Below are 21,243 nucleotides of genomic sequence, written 5' to 3' on the forward strand. Positions count from 1 at the left end.
ACTCTTGAGAATATTATGGATGTCCAGGAAAAAAAAATCATTGAACAAATCTCTCCAGGATTTTCACTCAAAGCACAAATGACTAGACTCAAATGATCATATTTCAGAAAGATTGTGCAAAGGCTTAGCTCTCTAGAGAGAGTTGTAATTGTGGGAAGTGCAATACTGGGAAGTGCAGTACATACTGCAATGTGCTCTACATGGGGCTGCCCTTGAAGAGCATTCGGCGACTTCAGCTAGTCCAGAATGCGGCCGCGTGAGCGATTGTGGGTGCACCTCGCTTCACCCACGTTACACCTATCCTCCACGAGCTGCACTGGCTGCCTGTCGATCTCCGGGTGCGCTTCAAGGTGCTACTTATCACCTATAAAGCCCTTCATGGTAGTGGGCCTGGGTATTTGAGAGACCGCCTACTGCCAATTACCTCCCCTAGACCAATACGATCGCATCGATTAGGCCTCCACCGAATTCCATCTACTAGCCAGTGCAAACTGGCAACTACCCAGAGGAGAGCCTTCTCGGTGGCTGCTCCGACCCTCTGGAACGAACTCCCCATGGAGATTCGGACCCTCACCACCCTCCAATCCTTCCGCGCCGCTTTGAAGATCTGGCTGTCCCGGCTGGCCTGGGGTTAAGATTCCAACCCCACCCGAATTGCGTGACTGTTGTGCTCTCTTTTAATATGTTGTATTGTTTCCATATTGGAATACTGTTTGTCTTCCCCCCCCTCCCTTTTTGAATTGTGAGCCGCCCTGAGTCTCCCCAGGGAAAAGGGCGGCATACAAATAAAGGAAATGAAATGAAATGAATGAAGTGTGGTAGGAAGGAGAGTTGATGGAATTAGGTAGGAATGATAAGCATATCAAAGTCCTCAAGAACTAGGTTGGAGAGAGGTTGTAATGGACAAAATCTATGTGGTTGCTTATAATTTACAGTGACATTGTGGTACATAATGAAGCAACCAAATAAGAGAGCAAGTGGAAGGTACTTATTTTCTGTGAACAAAACCTCTACTATACAAAAATAACTGAATTCCCATTTTTTCTACTTACTGAAAAGAGAGATTGAGATTGAGATTTGTTTTATTTATATGCCGCCCTATTCCCGGAGGGACTCAGGGTGGTGAACAACTCAAAAGGGGAAAGGGAACACAAAAGTACAAGACAAGCATCAACCCCAGGCCTGCCGACACAGCCAGGTTTTAACGGCTTTTCGGAAGGCCTGGAGAGAGGTGAGGGTCCGAATCACTGTGGGGAGTTCGTTCCACAGGGCCGGAGCTGCCACAGAGAAGGTCCTCCCCTGGGTCATAGCCAGATGGCATTGGCTGGTAGACGGAACCCGGAGGAGGCCAACCCTGTGCGATCTAATGGGTCTTTGGGAGGTAATTGGCAGCAGGCCAATTCAAGTACCCAGGTCCAATACCATGAAGGGCTTTATAAGTGACAATTAGCAACTTGAAGCGTATCTGGAGACCAATCGGCAGCCAGTGCAATTCGCGGAGGATAGGTGTAACGTGGGTGTACTGATGTGCACTCACAATCGCTCGCGCGGCTGCATTCTGAATGAGTTGAAGTCTCCGAATGCTCTTCAAGGGCTGCCCCATGTAGAGCGCATTGCAGTAGTCCAGTCCTGAGGTCACGAGGGCATGAGTGACTGTTGCGAGTGCCTCCCGGTTCAGGTAGGGACGCAACTGGTGCACCAGGCGAACCTGGGCAAATGCCTCCCTGGTCACAGCCGACAGATGATGTTCTAAAGTCAGCTGTGGGTCCAGGAGGACTCCCAAGTGGCGAGCCCTGTCTGAGGGGTGTAAAATTTCACCCCCCAGCCTGAGTGATGGAATGCTAACCAAATTTTTGGGAGGGAAACAGCCACTCGGTCTTGTCTGGATTGAGCACAAGCTTGTTAGCCCCATCCAGACCCTGACAGCCTCCAGGCACTGGCACATCACGTCGACCGCTTCACTGAGTTAGCATGGGGCAGACAGATACAGCTGGGTATCGTCCGCATACTGGTGGTATTTTATCCTGTGCCGTCGAATGATCTCACCCAGTGGCTTCAAGTAGATGTTAAACAGGAGGGGGGATAGGACCAAACCCTAAGGAACCCCATATTTCATGTGCCTAGGGGTCGACCTCTGCCCCCCGACCAACACCGACTGCGACCTGTCCGAGAGGTAGGAGGAGAACCATCGAAGAACGGTGCCTCCCACCCCCACCTCTCGTAACCGTCGCAGAAGGATATCATGGTCGATGGTATCGAAGGCTGCTGAGAGGTCGAGAAGCACTAGGATGGAGGGATGGCTTCCATCCCTGGCTCTCCAGAGATCATCGGTCAGTGCGACGAAAGCGGTTTCCATGCTGTAGCCAGGCCTGAATCCAGACTGAAAGGAGTCCAGATAATCCGCTTCATCCACAGACCATCGGAGTTGAGAGGCTATCACTTTCTCAACAACCTTCCCAATATAGGGGAGGTTGGAGACTGGACGGTAGTTATTCAAAATGGCTGGATCCAGCGATGGCTTCTTTGGGAGGGGTCTCACCACCGCTATCTTCAATGCCGGTGGGAAGAAGCCCTCCCGAAGAGAGGCATTCACCATCGCCTGGATCCAGCTCCGCGTCACCTCCTTGCTGTTTGCGACCAGCCAGGAGGGGCACGGGTCCAGTATACACGTGGCAGCACTCACCGCTCCAATGGGCTTGTCCACTTCATCAGGAGCAACAGGTTGAAAGTCAGTCCAGAGATGTCGTTCAAGACCTTCCCCCGGTACCCCGGCTGGCTCTGCGCAATTGGAGTCCAGGTCCATCCGAAGCCGAGCAACTTTGTCCGCGAGGAACTGGACATATTCCTCTGCTCTACCTTGTAAGGGGTTATCCGCAACCCTCGCATTTAGGAGGGAGCGGGTCACCCTAAACAAGGTGGCAGGGCAAGACTCAGCGGACGCTAACAGAGCGGCAATATAGTTGTTCTTGGTTGTCCGTATTGCCGAGAGGTATGCTCCGATGCAAGCTTTTAATAGTGCTCGGTCTGACTCAGATTTACTGGACCTCCAGCGGCGCTCTAGGTGTCTCTTTTGGTGCTTCATCTCCCGGAGGTCCTCCGTAAACCAAATGGCCCTCCTGGATCCACTGCTGCAGATCGGCCGTAAAGGCGCAATCCGGTGGAGAGCCTCAGACGCCACCGAGTTCCAAGTAGCAACTAAGGTCTCCACTGGGCTGTGGGCGAGAGTATCAGGCATAACGCCAAGCACCGTTTGGAAACCCTGGGGATCCATAAGACGCCTGGGGTGGAACCACCTAATCGGTTCCTCCTCCCTACAGCGGGGGATTGGTCTCCGAACATCGAGCCTCAGTAGGAAGTGGTCCGATCATGACACGGGCAAGATCTCACTACCCCTCAGACAAAGATCACAACTCCACTGCTCCAAGAGGAATACGAGGTCGAGTGTGTACCCCGCTGAGTGAGTTTGACCCTGGATTACTTGGGTCAAGCCCATGGCTGTCATGGAAGCCATGAACTCCTGTGCTCCATCAGAATGTTCAGCGAGCGAAGGCAGATTGAAGTCCCCCAGTATCATAAGTCTGGGGAACTCAACTGCCAGCTCAGCTACTGACTCGAGGAGCAAGGGGAGGGCTGTTGTCACGCTGTTGGGAGGCAGGTACATTAACAACAAGCCCACTTGACCCACAAGGTCTATCTTCACCAGCAAGGACTCACACCCGACAAGCTCCGGAGCAGGGGATCCTACGAGGACCTAAGGACTGTCGGATAACAATGGCCACTCCCCCGCCCCTTTAATCTGCGGTTGCGGTTGATGAAGCACCTGAAAACCCTCTGGGCACATTTCGGTGAGGGGGACTCCTCCCTCTGGGCCCAGCCAGGTTTCAGTAATACATGCCAGGTCTGCCCCCTCATCTACAATTAGGTCCTGGACAAGGGGAGCCTTGTGAACCACAGACCTGGCATTTAGTAACAGCAACCTGAGACCAGGGTCCTGACTACTCATGCCATCTGGCCTTGGAGTGGAACTCACAGGGCCGGAAGGAGGGATCCCTCTGACATAGGGAACCCTCCTTCCCCGGTAATGGCTTGCCCTGAAGTTCCTGCCATATCTGCCCCTCCCCAATATGACCCCAATATTCCGGCCCACTCCCGCATCTGTGGTCCCTCCACCCTCTCCCCCAGCCGCCGAATTCACCGGCAGGCCCTTCGACACACACATCCAAGGGCCGGAACGAGGCCTGGGTCCCCCTGACACTTCTGCCAAAGCACTCAGTGCAGGAGGTACCCAGCTAAACTCCCGGCCCACCAAACACACCCATACATACAATCAATCAATCCTCACAATACAAATTAAAAACAGAAAAACAGCAATATCATGATAAAAGTGGGAACATTCAGTCAATCACAATCATACCACACACTCCCTATACATTTAAAAATTATAAAATTGTAAAAATTACAAATATATAAAAAATTATAAATTTGCGCAATCGCCAGTTATATAGTCCGAAGAGGCCAAAGAGGGAGTAGTATCCAAGCCTCCCATACAAGTGTCTGAAGTCCAAGAAATAATAGCGGGGGCATATGATGGTAACCCAGCAGTAGTCCAGAGAGAAGCCAGGAAAGTCTGAGAGGCAAGTAGGCCACAGGCAATGAATGATGGTGAAAGTTGTAGGGCCAGCCACAGGCAACGGCAGCCAGCAACGCCCCTCCTCGTCAGAAGCAGAGAACACCCGGGAGCCAGGGAAACCCCACGATAAAGGGGGGGAAGCCCCACTCCCAGCTGTACCATGACACTCCCGGTGGAGGCAGCCCATCGGTAGGCCATTAGGCTAGCAATCCCATCCCCACCCTAACCCTAACCCTAACCTTAAACTTAACCTAACTTAAACTAACCCCACTCTATTCTAATCTAGCCCTACCCTGTCCCTAGCCTGACCCTACAGCAGCACAACAGCAGAAGGAGGCGTCACACAACCTGGGGGGGTCGGGTCCCCCCAAACATTTACCGACAGCCACTTCCACGGCAGCCAAGACGGTCTCAGCCTGCTCTTCCAAGTTCCGGCAGGTATCCTCGGCCTTGACGGTCGGGAAGTCCCCACCCGCCCCTCGCCACAGGCGGCACCACAAATTTCACAAGATGGTTAGTTCAATTCGCCTAGCTACTTGAGTGATGACCCAAAAAAACTCCACAGCATCCTCTCTGGGTATTCGCAGCGCTTAACGGCAATCACAGTGGAATCGGGGCTTCCTCAGAAACCCTTAGCCAGCAGGCAGCAAAGCCCCTCCAAAACCGCTGAGCTGCAGTATTCTCTAAAAGAGTCTAAAAGCAGAGCCAGGGCAGTCTCAGGCCATAATGTTCTCAATCGGCCTCAATGGCCACGGCAGTCATATGGGAGCTCCAGCAAAGTCAGGGCCCCTCCCAGGGTCAAAAGCTAGAGCAAAGTCAGGGCCCCTCCCAGGGTCAAGTCAGCAAAGTCAGAGCCCCTCCCAGGGTCAAAACTCCCCTAGGGCAGCTGGGCCGCGGTGCTCGCAAGCTGCGTCATTCACAAACAGCCTCGGCGTCATTCACAAACAGCCCCGGCATCCACAGGCATCTTCAACCGACTGGGCTGCGACGTTCCCAAACGGCCATGGCATTCCCGGGTGGCCTCGATGATTGCAGCAGTCAGAGGACCCCTCCCAGCAGCCGGGCAGCGGCGTTTTGAAACACCGTTCTAGCAACTGCAGCACTCCCAGCTGGTCTCAACAGTCACGGAGCACAGATAGAAGCTCCGGTAAGATCTCTCGACCAGCTGAGCCACGGTGACTTCAAACAGTGTCAGCCTACTAAGATTGCATCTTAGTACAGAAATCTGTCCATGACTGGCCTAAAGACCTGTCCCTATCAGTGGTGGGTTTCAAAAATTTTCACTACTGATTTGGTGGGTGTGTCTAGGTGGCCATTACAGCTGCAGCAGGGATGAGGGCAGCCTGGCAAGCTGGGTCCCTGTAAATAGCACGGAGGTGTCGCCAAATTGTGGGAGCAGGTGCAACACATGGGATGCTCCCCACAGTTCCTCAGCTCATCTGAGCTGCAGCTGAGCCTGCTGGCTTGAGCCAGTGGACAGAGACACCACAGACACCCGAACGCCAGACTCCACCATTGCAATGGCCCTGCCTGCGTTGCCACCAGTTGGCTCCTGAGCTAGGAGTTAATGGTCTGCTCCCCCTACCCTCCAGATTGCCAATATGAGAGTGGCTCTCCAGGAGCTGCAATGGCGGTGGCTTTGTCCTGATGGGAAGGGAGCCACATAGTCACATGGCTGTGAAGCTTTCTGGGCTGCCCTGTCCCCATCCCCACCATGGCTTTGGGAGACATTGGCCGGTGGGGAGGGGGAGGTAGCCTACTGTGAATGCTTACCTGCGTGTAGGCAGGAGGAGGTAGTTCTGTGGATGCACATGGCGAAGGTGAGGCAGAGCAAGTGTCCAAACCAGTTTGGGGGCATGGCCAGCCTGTAGTCTCTATCGGTTCAGCGACCCAGGCCTCATTTCCACTACTGGTTTGCCTGAAGTGGTATGAACCGGTAAGAACCCACCTCTGATCCCTATCCATTTCACATTTATAGTAAGGTGTGACATGATTTCCACAACCTCATTCATTCTTCTCCTAATATGAGAGCACTCAAGAATGAATAGATGAAAACTGCAGTTGATCTATTTAGTAATTCAAGCACGAAGGCTTTTTTACTGTAAAAGTGGAGTGGGGAAAAATTGTAATGTATAACTTTTTCCCCTTTTGCAAAATTTGAGAACTGATACCACATTGTGATTTGTTTCCTGTGTTCTTGGTTTCAGGTGTGACCACCGCTATTGAGAAGAAATGGAGGGAGATACGGCGGTTCACACTGTCCACCTTGCGAGATTTTGGGATGGGGAAGAAAAGAATGTCTGAGAGGGTGCAGGAGGAAGCCCTTTGTCTGGTGGAGGAAATGGCTACCACAAAAGGTTTTAAAAAAAGAATCTGGAAAGGAATTGAATAGAATTGAATTTATTATATTTCTATGCCACCCTTTTCCCCAAAGGGGACTCAGGGCGGCTCATAATCCAAGTCAAGGAGGGGGGTACAAATAAGGAATAAAAATGACTAACAGAACAATACACAATTTAAAAGCACACAACAACTATACCATTCGAGGGGGGGACAAAAGCTCATTAGCCCCAGGCCTGTCGGAACAGCCAGGTTTTAAGGGGTTTGCGGAAGGCCTGGAAGGTGGTGTGGGTTCGAATCTCCATGGGGAGCTCGTTCCAGAGGGCCAGAGCAGCCACAAAGAAGGCTCTCCTCCGGGTGGTCGCCAGTCAGCATTGGCCGGCGGATGGAATTCGGAGGAGGCCTAATCTGTGGGATCTGATCGGTCTCTTGGAGGTAATTGGCAGCAGGCGGTCTCTCAAGTACCCAGGTCCAATACCATGAAGGGCTTTATAAGTGACGACTAGCACCTTGAAGCATATCCGAAGACCAATAGGCAGCCAGTGCATCTCGCAGGGGAGAGGTGTAACGTGGGTGAACCGAGGTGCACCCACGATCGCTCTTGCGGTTGCATTCTGGACAAGCTGAAGTCTCAGAATGCTCTTCAAGGGCTGCCCCATGTAGAGCACGTTGCAGTAGTCCAGTCTTGAGGTCACAAGGGCACGAGTGACTGTTGTGAGGGCCTCCCGGTTCAGGTAGGGACGCAACTGGTGCACCAGGCGAACCTTGGCAAATGCCCCCCTGGTCACAGCCGACAAGTGGTGTTCAAAAGTCAGCTGTGGGTCCAGGAGGACTCCCAAATTGCGAACCCTGTCTGAGGGGCGTACTGTTTGACCCCCCCAGCCTGAGAGATGGAAAACTTGGCGAATTAGTGGGAGAGAAACACACCAGCCACTCGGTCTTATCCGGATTGAGTGCAAGCTTGCTAACCCCCATCCAGACCCTAACAGCCTCGAGGCACTGGCACATCACGTCAACCGCTTCACTGAGTTGGCATGGGGCGGACAGATACAACTGTGTATCATCCACATACTGATGGTATTTTATCCCGTGCCGTCGAATGATCTCACCCAGCGGCTTCATGTAGATATTAGACAGGAGGGGGGACAGGACCGAACCCTGCGGCACCCCATAATTCAGGGGCCTAGGGGGCGATCTCTGCCCTCCAACCAACACCGACTGCGACCTGTCCAAGAGGTAAGAGGAGAACCACCGTAGGACAGTGCCTCCCACACCCACCTCCCGCAGTCGTCGCAGAAGGATACCATGGTCGATGGTATTGAAGGCCGCTGAGAGGTCAAGGAGCACTAGGACGGAGGCGTGACCCCCATCCATGGCTCTCCAGAGATCATCGGTCAGCGCGACCAAAGCGGTTTCCGTGCTGTAGCCAGGCCTAAATCCCGACTGAAAGGGATCTAGATAATCGGTTTCCTCCAAGGACCGCTGGAGCTGAAAGGCCCCCACTTTCTCAACAACCTTCCCCACAAAGGGGAGGTTGGAGACTGGACGATAGTTATTTAAAACAGCTGGATCCAAAGATGGCTTCTTCAGAAGGGGTTTCACCACCACCGCCTTTAATGCGGGGGGAAAGAACCCCTCCCGAAGGGAGGCGGTAACAACCGCCTGGATCCAGCCCCGTGTCACCTCCCTGCTGTTAGCAACCAGCCAGGAGGGGCACGGGTCCAGCACACATGTGGAGGCACTTACAGCTCCGATGGCCTTGTCCACTTCCTCAGGGGTAACAATGTGAAAAACAATCCAGTGATGTCTATCCAGATTCTCCCCTGGTGCCTCGACTGGCTCTGCACAATTGGAGTCCAGGTCCGTCCAAAGCCGAGCAACTTTATCCGCGAGAAATTGGACGTATTCCTCAGCTCTGCCTTGCAAAGGATCGCTCATATCCCTCCTTTTCAGGAGGGAACGGGTTATCCTGAACAAGGCGGCTGGGCGCGACTCAGTGGAAGCTATCAGAGAGGCAATATGTGTTCTTTTTGTCATCCTAATTGCCCGAAGGTAGACTCTGATGCTGGATGTTAAAAGTGCTCGGTCTGACTCAGACTTAGTGGATCTCCATCGTTGCTCTAGGAGTCTCTTTCAGTGCTTCATCTCCCGGAGTTCCTCAGTAAACCAAGGAGCCCTCCTGGATCCACTGCTCGGATCGGCCTTAAAGGCGCAATCCAGTTAAGAGCCTCTGCCACTGCTGAATTCCAGGCAGCAACCAGAGTCTCCGCCGGACTGCGGGCGAGGGTATCAGGAACAACACCAAGCTCCATCTGAAAGCCCGAAGGGTCCATAAGGCGCCTGCGGTGGAACCACCTAATCGGTTCCTCCTCCCTACAGTGGGGGTTTGGTCTCCGAAAGTCAAGCCTCAGTAGGTAGTGGTCCGACCATGACAGGGGTAAGATCTCACTACCCCTCAAACCAAGATCACAACTCCACTGCTCTGAGAAGAATATGAGGTCGAGCGTGTGACCCGCCGAGTGAGTCGGGCCCTGATTTGTTGTATTATATGAAGTTGCAAGAAAACTGGATTCTACACTAAATCTCTAATCCTCTGCACTTAATTGCACAAAATAAAGAAAAACTTAGATAGGCAGTGAATGTCCCCCTCCCTTTTATTTTCACAGTATTGTTCAGAAACAAAGGGAAAAGTAATAGAGCTGTTTCTCCCTCTTTTTTATCCAGTGTCAGTGGCTTGGTAAAATTACAAGCTTGCTGAGAAATACTGAAAACTTACTGTGGTTGCAGCGCTATGAGATCAGAAATATTAAGGAGTCACTTAATGGAGAAATTATGGCTTTATAAAATTGCAACTTTGCCAAAAACTAGTGAAATGTTAGGCTAGATGCAGTAACACACATCAAGCAAATTCAGAAACCAGCAAAAAACTTTATGGATAAAGGAGACAGGGAAACTAAGGAAGGTAAGGAACACAGACGTAAGAATAGGCTCCATGAAGGACAGAGATCCGTAAGGCAACATGGATATGAATTAAAGGGCCACAAATAGAATTTATTCAGGGAGTTGAATCAGCTTTGAAAGCCATTCTTGTGGCTACATCTCTTCTGGAAGGAGATAAAAAATAAATAGGAAAAAGGTGTATTGGATTAATTAAAAAGAAATTGGGTAGGTTAGCAGGAGAGAAGGATGGAGATAAAAGAAATGTTTGGTTACAACTGGAAAAAGTAGCAAAATGTTTCTTTAAAAAATCACTTAAACATAATGCCATATTAAAACAGCAGGAAAAATCAGCAGCCAACAAAAGGGCAAGATAGATAGATAATTTACAGGGAGAAATGAAGCCATGGATAATGATTTGCGTTTATGGGGAGTTTGCATGAGGGTGGAGAACTGAAAGGCTCTGTGGATCTGAATTAAGCAGTCATAAATAGTATTCCCTTAGTGACTTTGGCGCCTTTGAATATAATGTTTAATGGACAAACCTCTGAAATGGGGAGGGAGAAATAATGGAATGACTTATAAATGATATTATTTAAAGAAACATAAAAAGAAAAGAGGAAAAGAAAGAGTTTAGAAGGAGGAAGGGAGGGAGAGACAGGAGAGCTTAGAGGCAAAACCTTTGAAGATATGAAGAAGGGAAGGGACAAGGTAGGAAATACAACAGAAAAAGTCAGAGGAAGGAGTGAGAAAACACTTCTTGACTGAAGGAGACAGCAATAAGTTTGTGAAGAAACTGTAGCCGTAACAAGGTCAATCTTTGAATATATATTTAGTCAATTTCAAAGTGGAACATGGAAACAATATGTTGTATCTTGATTAAAATGGTTATAGGATTTTAATGTTGTGTTTATATTCCATTCTTAGAAAAGAGGGAAAGAATTAAAATTCCAATTTCTCTGGCCTCAAACACTTTTTATTGCAGTTTTGAGATGAGATTTGAGAAAGGGAAGATCCACATTCATTGATCCCACTCATAAACATTTGTGGTCTTTCTTTTCTTATTTTTTCAGGGCAGCCATTCGACCCAAGGAGAATTATTGCAAGTGCTGTTTGTAATGTGATATGTGCTGTTATTTTTGGCAATCGATTTGATTACAAAGATAAAACCTTCATAGAGAACCAGAAGATTGTGGAGACTCATTTAAGATACTCTATTAGTATCTTAGGACTGGTATGTTAATCTACTTGATCCTCTTCTTGCCATGAATCCCTATTTTAATTAGCAGGTTTTTTTGTGAGTATAAATATCCAAGTTAGAAATGTGAACATTAGATCTGATGAGCTAATAAGCAGGGGAAGGCAAATGTAGACATCCAAGCATAAATTGATTCTCAGCAAAATCTCTTCTGGTTGGGCTTATTTCCTAGGGAACAATTTCTTTCTCCCATAACTCCTTTGGGCCATGTCAGATTCTGGACAGATGTAACATGGAATTGTTAGACAGTTCTTTATGCACACAGCCAGTTTCTGTCTTTGCCTCTTGGAGGATTTTGGTCATTTTCAGCATTTGTGGAAGAGATAGGTGAGGCTAGGGGAGCAGTGGGAGAATCCCTTGACAAAGTATCTCCTACCAGGAACTCAGCCCAGGTGAGGAGAGATCTGGGGGAAAGCCTTTCAAAGACTCTACTCTTTAATTAATCTATTATAAATATTAATTCCCATTATAGTTTCCAAGACATTGTATTTATCTGAGAATAGAATTAAAGATAGCATACTGAAATCCTTGTGGTTCTTCTTTTCTTGGTTTTGGGGCCATCTGAGAATTGACAATTAGCAATATCAAAGTAAAAGCTACTCTCTGAATATTTGGGGCATTAATCCTCCACCATAATACTCTAATAAGCTATAGTATTTCATGTGAACTCTATTACAGGTATACAATACATTTCCCAAAACAGTGACATTCTTTCCTGGGCCACACCAAAGCATTTTTGCTAACATTGAAAAGTTCTGTGATTATATCCGTGAGAATGTGGATTTGCACAAAAAGACATTGGATCCCCAAAATCTGCGTGACTATATTGATTGCTTCCTTCTTAGAGTGGAGAAGGTAGGTATAGATGCCATATCTGAATAATTGTTTAAATATCTCTATTATGCATCTAAGATGGAACTAATTCATCCTATATGATGAAGTGTGGAAATATTTATTCTCCCCTCCACTTTTTTATTTGCTTTTCGACAATCCCTTCATTGCCATTTGTTGGCACATATTACTATTCCAGGCATAACTGTTGCTAAAGGTATCCATTCAATTCTGAAGGTTAGGTCAAACAATAGAAAGGAACTCTATTAACTTTTAGAGAGCAGAATTTTCCTTCAAAAAATGAGTATGCATAAACATTTTCTTCCCATGCTGATTTAAATTTTAGAAGGTATTTCTTTAGAGATCTACAATCGCAATAGGTGATATGAAGATAAGTAAGTAGAGTTTTCTAGAGCCATCTTGTAGAAACAATTTCTATTAGGATTGATCTGTTAGATGTAACAAGTAAATTTATATGGAACAAATTTAATTCTCTTTTCCAAGCATACACCTTAGGAATTCTTTAGGCCAGCTCCAACAAAGTTAGTCAGAAACAGACTATGAATTCTTGTGGTAAATATTTGATGGGTAGACCAGACAGGTAAGCTGTATCTTCCTCTGCATTAAATAGTGATCCTAAGAATACCTTAGAATTGAAGAATTTTTCCTTATTATATTCTAAATTCACTCTGGATGAATTATATTTCCTTTAATTGAAAAAGACACTATGAAAATTCTAATGAATCACTTTATTTAGAACAGAACAGAATAGAATAGAATAGAATTATTTATTGGCCAAGTGTGATTGGACACACAAAGACTTTGTCTTTGACGCATATGTTCTCAGTGTACATAAAAAGACAAGATACATTCATTAAGAATCATAAGGTAAAACACTTAATGATAGTCATAGGGTACAAATAAGTAATCAGGAAACAATATAAATCGTAAGGATACAAGAAACAAAGTTACAGTCATGCAGTCATAAGTGGGAGGAGATGAGTGATAGGAATGATGAGAAGATTAATAGTAATACAGCCTTAGTGAACAGTTTGACAGTGGTGAGGGAGTTATTTGTTTAGCAGAGTGATGGTGTTCAGGAAAAAAAACTGTTTTTGTGTCTAGATGTCTTGGTGTGCAGTGTTCTATAGCATTGTTTTTATTTACAGACCCCTCACATCCTGAACATAAATTGTTTCAACTCCTACACACAAAAAGTTATAGAGGTGCAGATGACAGACACAATTATTCCTCTGTAGAACTGTATCAGCAGCTCCTTGGGCAATTTGAGTTTCCTGAGTTGGCGCAGAAAGAACATTCTTTATTGTGCTTTTTTATGATCCATGATGGTTTTCAAGTGGGACATCACTATCCTTTCAAAAGTTTTCATAACTACAGATGTTAGAGCAACTGGTCTGCAGTCATTCAGTTCCTTGATGGAAGGCTTCTTGGGCACTGGAATGATAGTGGAGCATTTGAAGCAAGAAGAAACAAGGGACATCTCTAGTGATTTATTAAAGATTTGGGTGAAGATGGGGGCCAATTGTTCAGCACAGACTTTTAAGCAAGAGGGAGTTATCTTGTCTGGGCCTGGTGCTTTTCCTGGCTTCTGTCTGTGAAATAGACCTTGCACTTCCTTTTCTGTGATCACCAGGGCTTGTGAACCCAATGGGATGGCGTCAGTTGTAGGAGGTTTAGGTGTTGTTGGTGTGTCTGAGATGGGGGTTGTGGAGATAGGTGACTGTAGTTTCCTTTCAAATCTGCAGTAAAATACGTTCAGGTCATCTGCCAGTTGTTGATTTTCTTCAGCCATGGAAGGAGGTTTGCCGCAACGGGTAATATTTTTACGTTTTCCACATGTTTGCTGGTTCATTTGTTGAGAACTGATTCCTTAGCTTTTCAAAGTAGCTTCTTTTTGCTTCTCTGATCTTCCTTGTTAATATGTTTCTGGCCTGATTTACAGCATTCTATCACCTTTTCTTTAGGCTTCCTCTCTGGAATGATGACATAGCTGCTTACGTTTAGCTGTGAACCAAGGTTTATTGTTACTGTATATTTGCAAGTTCCTAGTCGGTATACATAGGTCTTCACAGTAACTGACATATAATGTTACAGTATCTGTGAGTTCATCCAAGTCCGCAGTGGTATCTTCAAAAATATTCCAAACAGTGGAGTAGAAGCAAGCCTGTAGCTTTGACTCCTTTCAATTCCAAGTATATATTTTTTAATACTTCTGTTTCTCTTTCCATTTTCTTTTTAGGAGCAGAACTCAACTGAGGGTATCTACACTTTTGAAGATCTTGTGTTTCTTGTGTTTGGAATCTTTATGGCTGGGACCATAACCACAAGCGAAGCTTTGCTTTGCAGCCTTCTAGCGATAGCTAAATTGCCACATCTTCAAGGTATAAAAATACCCACAAATATATAATATTGTGTTGGTACTCCTAGGGTTGCCACTATTAATGCTAAGAAAGAAATGATGGTGTTTAAAGAAAACATATTTTTAAAGAAAAAAGTAAGTAAAGATGGAGTTGAGTAAAGTAAACTCACTGCAGCTGGATTTCTGCATTTTTCCTAGGAATATATGGGCAGTGTTTTCCACTGTCTTCTCATAGATTTTTTCAAAGATTTCCCAATCTAGCTAACATGACCTTGAAACAAATGGGTTTCCCATCAAACCTTGAGATTTTATGAAGACAATTCTAGTCAATTGGTATTGATTAGATCAAAAAGAGGCAGGAGTGATTGAATGTCTATGGAGATTCTAAGTCATCCGGGTCATGGTTGTCCCAAAAGTGCTTTTTCAGGAGGCAACTGGACTTTCTTGTTTTTTCTTTCAAGACTCATTCAAGAAGCTTCTTCAGCTCTGACTGGATGGTGGGGAATGGAAGGATTTATATTCCTTGCAGACAGCTGGTCATTTGCATTCTTTTAGAGAATCTTTGAGGCCACTTGGAGATTTATCTGTGTGTTCTCAGGTTCACCTGACTAGTGCAAATGGTTCCTGTAATCTGCACTTTTTCTGAAAATCCATTCATCCAGAAAAAAAAATACAAACTACAGGAACCATTTGCACGATTTAGGTGACCCTGAGGACACAGACAAACCTCCAAGTAGCTCAATGACTCTCTAAAAGGATGCAAATGCCTAGCTGTCTGCAAGGAAAATAAATTCTTCTATTACCCACCATTCAGTCAGAGCTGAAGAAGCTTCTTGGATGAGAAGAAAAATGTTTTCACAGAAAAAGCAAGACAGTCCAATTGCCTCCTGAAAAAAGCATCTTTAAGACAAGTGATTGAATGCTGTAACAAAATTTTTCTGCCCATACAGCAGCAGTTGGATTCACTTACCTTCCCTCACAAATGTGGGTGCATGTGTCCCATTGGCGCATACGCACTGAACCAGAGAGAACCGTATGAATTCCACTTCTGCCATACAACCATAGACCACTCAAACAATTGCAATAATTTAATACTTGCTGCCTGAAATCTTAGTATGCATGACTGAAATTACTATAGGTTTTCTTGAGGATCGTTTTTGCAATAATATAAATGAACATTCCTTTTAACTCAAGGTCATCATCTCCAACATTTTGAAATACACTGTTTCAGACAATGGTAACATTCTTTTCCACAGGAATGTATAATTATGACAAATGAAAAATAATAAATATTTTTACAGAATATAATTAATATTAATTCATGATACCACCCAAAATTGCTTGATTAGTTATAGATTTAACCACTAGCTTTTTGAAAATGGGCCTCATGGTTTTTGGAGGAATGAATGTTTGTTTGCTGCTGGTGTAAATATTAATGTGTATATACACAAACACATATATTAACAGTTTAGAAAATTAATTTAAGAACTGTATCTTTTCTCCTGAATACTATTTATCCTCTTTTTCGGTGAAGACTCTGAACTTCAGAAAACCCACACAAAAATGCTTTATGATTACTGCCTCTCAAGATACCTAGTAAGGCACAGAGTGTTCTGACCTAGGCTTCCTGAGAAAGCACGAATCACAATCTTAGTCCCCAAATCCCTCTTTTATTTAAATGGCTGTGAATTATAGTCATTCATAGCCCATAATGATTCAAAAACAGTCTAAAGAGTCTGACAGATGTCTACTCGAGTTGCCGCAGACTTTCAGGATAAGTTGATAAGCACCCACATTTATCTCCCTTGAAACACTGCCAGAAATCTAATTGCCAATTCGTTTTGTAACTCCAAACGTGTCACAGAGTCAAACAGGACTTCTCAGAGCTTCAACCGCTTATACAACTCACACTGTTCTTCTGTCTCGCTGATGTCAGGCTCTGGAGGCAGCTCGTAACTAGCAGATGGTCCTGGCCCCCTTCTCTGCCTCCAATGAAGAGCCCTCATCCAAACCTTCCCCAGACTCCAAGACTGACCCATGTTCCTCCCATACCTCCTTACTGTCCAACTCTGCTGCCAGCTCCACAGGACCACAACAGAGAGATTCAAATAATATGAATCTCATCTTGCACTAGAAAAATTGAAATAGTATCTACTGAGAAATGACTTTGAGGAGAAGCTATTGTCCTGGCTAGAACCGTCTTCCCTCAATGTGCTTTGGAACACGTATTTCTATTAAAATGACTGCATGTACTCATATGACAAAATCTGTCAATATCATCTCAATCTATTCTTCTCACAGCTAAAGTGCAAAAGGAGATTGATGAAGTTGTGGGTACAAATCGCACTCCAAGCATGGAAGACCGATTGAATATGCCTTTCACAAATGCCTTTATTCATGAGGTTCAGCGATATCAGAAAGGGACCCTTGAAACCTTCCCACGGGCAACAACTTGTGACACAAAGTTCCATGGTTACACTATTCCCAAGGTATGGTGATACAAGTATTTAAGAAGGTTCTCTAGGGAAGAAAGGAAAGAATGACTTAGCTCTTTGAGAAGAGAGGCAATTAGATGTCAGGCTCTGGCGGCATTACAACATCATCTGTCAGCTGTGACCAGAGGGGCTTTTGCCCAGGTTCGCCTGGTGCACCAGTTGCGGCCCTACCTGGACTGGGAGGCACTTCAAATGGTCACTCACGCCCTCGTCACCTCAAGACTTTTTTTTTTTTTAATATATTTTTAATTCATTTTCACATTCAATTTTACAATCACTTATATACTGGATGTTCGCTATAAGAAAAGAAATAAAAGAAAAGAAAAAAGAAAAAAGAAAACACGATTCATCATCATTCAGCATAAGACAAAACCCCACCTGACACTTCCAACCTCCATACACCCCATCTTCCCCCTCCAACTTTCCTTTCCTCCCTCTAACACTCCCCTTTCCTACTTCCCTTTCCCCTCAAACCTTCCTTCTTACACCCTCCTTACATTCCCCTCTCACTCCCTCCTTGCTCCTCCCTCTTCTTTCCTTCTACCTCTCCCCTTGGTGTATTCCTTTATTCAACTCTTATTTATTAATATTGAACTATAAAGATAGAAAATAGGAAACAAAATATGATAAAAAGAGAAAGAAAAAAAAAACCCAAGGGAAAAAATATAAAGAAAGAAAAAAAAGAAAAGACAACCGTATACAAGTGCATTCTTCTTCTTATTGAAACTATATTACCACCCACCCACCCACCCACCCCCCATAGGTCCCCCTCCCTAGTCCCCCCCGACTTCCCAGGGCCCACACCTGGCATTGTCCTCTGTCAAACCCCTTCTAAAGTATCTTGTGATCCTATGAATTAAAAATAAAAGTAATATAAGAAAAAAATTGATACAAAAAAATTACAAATTATAAAAAGGAAAAGAAAAGAAAAAAAAAGAAAAAAGAAAAAAGAAAAAACTCTTTGTATTAAGCTCAGCCCCCCATCTTTATTAATGTTTAAGCAGTATAAATCATTCTATATATATTTTATTCTCGTCTCTTGCTTCTTTGTTATTTACCCGAACTTCCTGTAGACTCCCCAGTTCATCTTCCTTAACCTTATATTCAAATAAAAATTTATGCAAATTTATGCAGACATCAGTTTTCGATCTAGCTCAAAATGATCTCACCAAACTTTCCTTTCTAGTAGGATTTAAACAGCGTGGATCATTCCACCTATTCAAATAATAATTTACCCAAGAATCAGTTTACATTCTGTCTCGAGATAATCTCACCAAGCTTTCCCTTCTAATAGAGTTTAAACAACGTAGATTATTCCGCATGAATTTTACCCTCATCCCTTGCTTCTCTGATATTTACCACAACTTCCTGTAGTCACTCCAACTAATCTTTCTTAACCTTATTTTCGAATAATAATTTACACAAGAGTCAGTTTGCCTTTTAACTCAAAGTAATCTGATCAAGCTTTCGCTACCCCTCCACCTACCCCGCGTTACCCGGCTCCCTTCCTCCCAAACCAAAATTCAGTAAAATTACCATCTCCACTCTCTTCACTTTAAAGTCCTGAACAATTTAAGTTAAAGTTCAAACATATAAGTCCCGTGAAATGTGTTCAACATCCGCTCCACGTATTTCAGTCCCAATATCACACCACCAGTATCCAATTCCGCTTTTTCAACCGGAGAGAGATCGCAAACCCCCATTCAATCCACAACTTTGAGAAATATTTTGAAATGTCTAACAGGAAAATATCGTAGTCTAGAGACTGAATATCTTGCAAATTGTTGGGTCTAAACAGGATTACCGTATCTTAAACCAAACAAATATTTTGAAGACATAGCTAAATCCTCGATCTCCGCTCTTCTGCTTCTCCAGGAGGGGGAGAGCTACACCCTCCGTCTTGCAGCCATGTGGTCTGCTGCTTGCCTTCCCCTCCGCCTTGTTTTTCCTCTTTTCTGAGTGAGTCAGGAAGTCCCGCCTTCAAAGTCTTATAGTAGAAATCTTGAGCTTCCGAAACAGAATTGAGACGAAATCTTTGATTCTCAAATGTGACCATGATGCCAGCTGGTGCTTCCCATTTATACTGAATCTGGTGTTTTCTAAGCTCTTCAGTTAGAAAAGTATAGTCTCTTCTTGCTTTTAACATCTGGGATGGTATTTCTTTGAAGACAATCAAATCCTGCCCATCAACTCGCAACCTATTGTTGTAAAACTTTTGTATGATCGCATTTCTGGATTCTTTTGTGGAGAAATATATGATTATGTCCCTCGGGAGCTGTCGCTGTTCTGCTACCAACGAATTCTGGCGATAAATTTTCCGAATCTGCCAATCAAAATTAAATCCCGGACTTCCCACCGCATGGCTGAAAGCCTCAACAAAAGTCTGTTTCAAATTCTCTCGCTCCTTTTCACGCAATCCTCTGACTCTTATTGCAAATGCCTTCCTGTTAAAATTTATCATAACGAGCTGTTCTTGAGTATCTCTAATTTTTTGTTGTAATGTTTGCATGTTAGTAGTCAAATTAGAATTAGCCTCCTCCAAACTTTCCAATTTATTCTCCATTTCAGCGGTGTAATCTGTCAGAGCAGACACGGCTACAAACGTATTCGCCTTCATTTGGGCAATCTTAGTCTTTAAGTTATCATATAACTCCAATACAAATTCTTTAATTTCCTGTTTAAAGTCATTAAGCATTTGAAAAAAAAAATCCTGTGTTAAGAAATCTCCAGTAGAGGGTGTAGGAGACAAGGGCAGCGATTTTGTAACAGATTCTTTAAGCACATTCGTAGAAAAACGCTTCGGCTTTGACCTGGGAGCCATCATGAGTAAAGAGATAAACAAATAAACAGTGCTCTCGCTCCCCTCAATTTCCAAAAAAAAAATTTGTTTGTAGATTTTGGGTAGTTAATGAGGAATAGTCTCCAGGAAGGTAAAGGCGGCCCTATCAGTCACCAACGGAGAAAAATCGCCATTTTGTAATGTGTTTAAACAAAGAAGCCTCTAGGACAAACGAGGCTGGTGTTTAAGATAGTAATAAAAGTAAAACCTCTCAGGGGTGGGACCCGCTCATATTAATCATAACTTCAAACAACTTTGCTTTGTCCTGAGGGGGGAGTCTCCTGTCTAGGGCTGCAAAAAAGGCAGCTGAGAAGAACTGGCTGGAGATAAGGGCTCAGCTAAAGCTGGGTCTAATCTCCGTCCACAGCCAAAAAAAAGGAAGAAGGCTGTGAACTATGAATAGACCCTAGCCACTGGGCTTCTCCCTGCCCCTTTCTTGCCAAAAAGGGGTGATATCTTTGATCTTATTTAGATATACAGACCAGATCTCTGAGAGGAGCTCCGTTGAGCTCCAGTCGGCAACAGACTCCTCCCCCAGAAGTCGTCACCTCAAGACTTGACTACTGTAACGCGCTCTACATGGGGCTGACCCTGAAAAGTTTTCGGAGACTATAATTGGTCCGGAATGCAGCAGCACGAGCGATATTGGGTGTACCGAGATACACCCATGTTACACCTATCCTCCGCGAGCTGTACTGGCTTCCTATCGGTCTCCGAACGCGCTTCAAGGTGCTGGTTATTACCTTTAAAGCCCTGCATGGCCTAGGACCCGGATATCTGCGAGACCGTCTTCTGCCACATACCTCCCAATGGCCGATAAGATCACACAGGATGGGCCTTCTCCAGGTGCCATCGACCAGACAATGTCGTCTGGCGGCTCCTTGGGAGAGGGCCTTCTCTGTAGCTGCTCCGACCCTATGAAACCATTTACCCCCAGAGATCCGGACCCTTCCAACTATCTTGGCCTTCCGAAAGGCTACTAAAACCTGGCTATTCCGGCAGGCCTGGGGCTGTTGACCTCATGAATGAGGTCCAGCCCCACATAGATTGAGTGCATGAAGTGTTTTTTTAATCAGTTTTTCTTTTCTCTATTTTTTTAATTTTTATCCTTTTAGAGATGTATTTCTGTAAGCCGCCCGGAGTCCTTCAGGATTTGGCAGCATATAAATTTATTAAATTTGAATTTGAATTTGAATAAAAGAGCAATTTAGAGAAATATGTACTAAAAGAAATATATATTCCTTCCCTCTTCATTCTTCAAAGTTCAGCAGATGGCTAGTCACTGCCTGTTTTTATTTTAGGCAAGTGGAAAGCAAAGGCACTTTCTTCTCCATATTAAATAGTATCATTTAATGGCATCTGTTTCTTCCTCTCCTTATAGTGCACGGCTATTGTGCCAGTCTTCACCTCTGTACATTTTGACCCTCTTCATTGGGAGACTCCAGAGAAATTCAATCCCAATCATTTTTTGGATGAAAATGGTCAGTTCAAGAGAAAGGATGCTTTCATGGCATTCTCAGCAGGTACAAGCCT

General features: G+C 45.0%; 1 protein-coding gene across 2 annotated transcripts in view; it reads left to right on the plus strand.

Annotated features, from left to right (window-relative positions):
* The window catches only part of LOC148048124 (cytochrome P450 2C20-like), a 42,921-nt gene that overhangs the window by 21,301 nt on the left and 377 nt on the right, over nucleotides 1-21,243 (plus strand). Inside the window, exons 3-8 of one of the 2 annotated variants that reach the window (XM_087709805.1) lie at nucleotides 6,838-6,987; nucleotides 10,981-11,141; nucleotides 11,844-12,020; nucleotides 14,257-14,398; nucleotides 16,678-16,865; nucleotides 21,092-21,233. In XM_087709805.1, coding sequence (XP_087565931.1) covers nucleotides 6,838-6,987; nucleotides 10,981-11,141; nucleotides 11,844-12,020; nucleotides 14,257-14,398; nucleotides 16,678-16,865; nucleotides 21,092-21,233 — 960 coding nt within the window. The remainder of the gene's footprint in view (nucleotides 1-6,837; nucleotides 6,988-10,980; nucleotides 11,142-11,843; nucleotides 12,021-14,256; nucleotides 14,399-16,677; nucleotides 16,866-21,091; nucleotides 21,234-21,243) is intronic. The other variant, XM_087709806.1, reaches the window with a different exon arrangement.

This window comes from Thamnophis sirtalis, unplaced genomic scaffold, assembly GCF_051295495.1.
Source record: "Thamnophis sirtalis isolate CommonGarterSnake01/CBP01778 unplaced genomic scaffold, rThaSir2_p1.2 scaffold_3, whole genome shotgun sequence".
In the NCBI taxonomy this organism is placed as follows: Eukaryota; Metazoa; Chordata; class Lepidosauria; order Squamata; family Natricidae; genus Thamnophis; species Thamnophis sirtalis.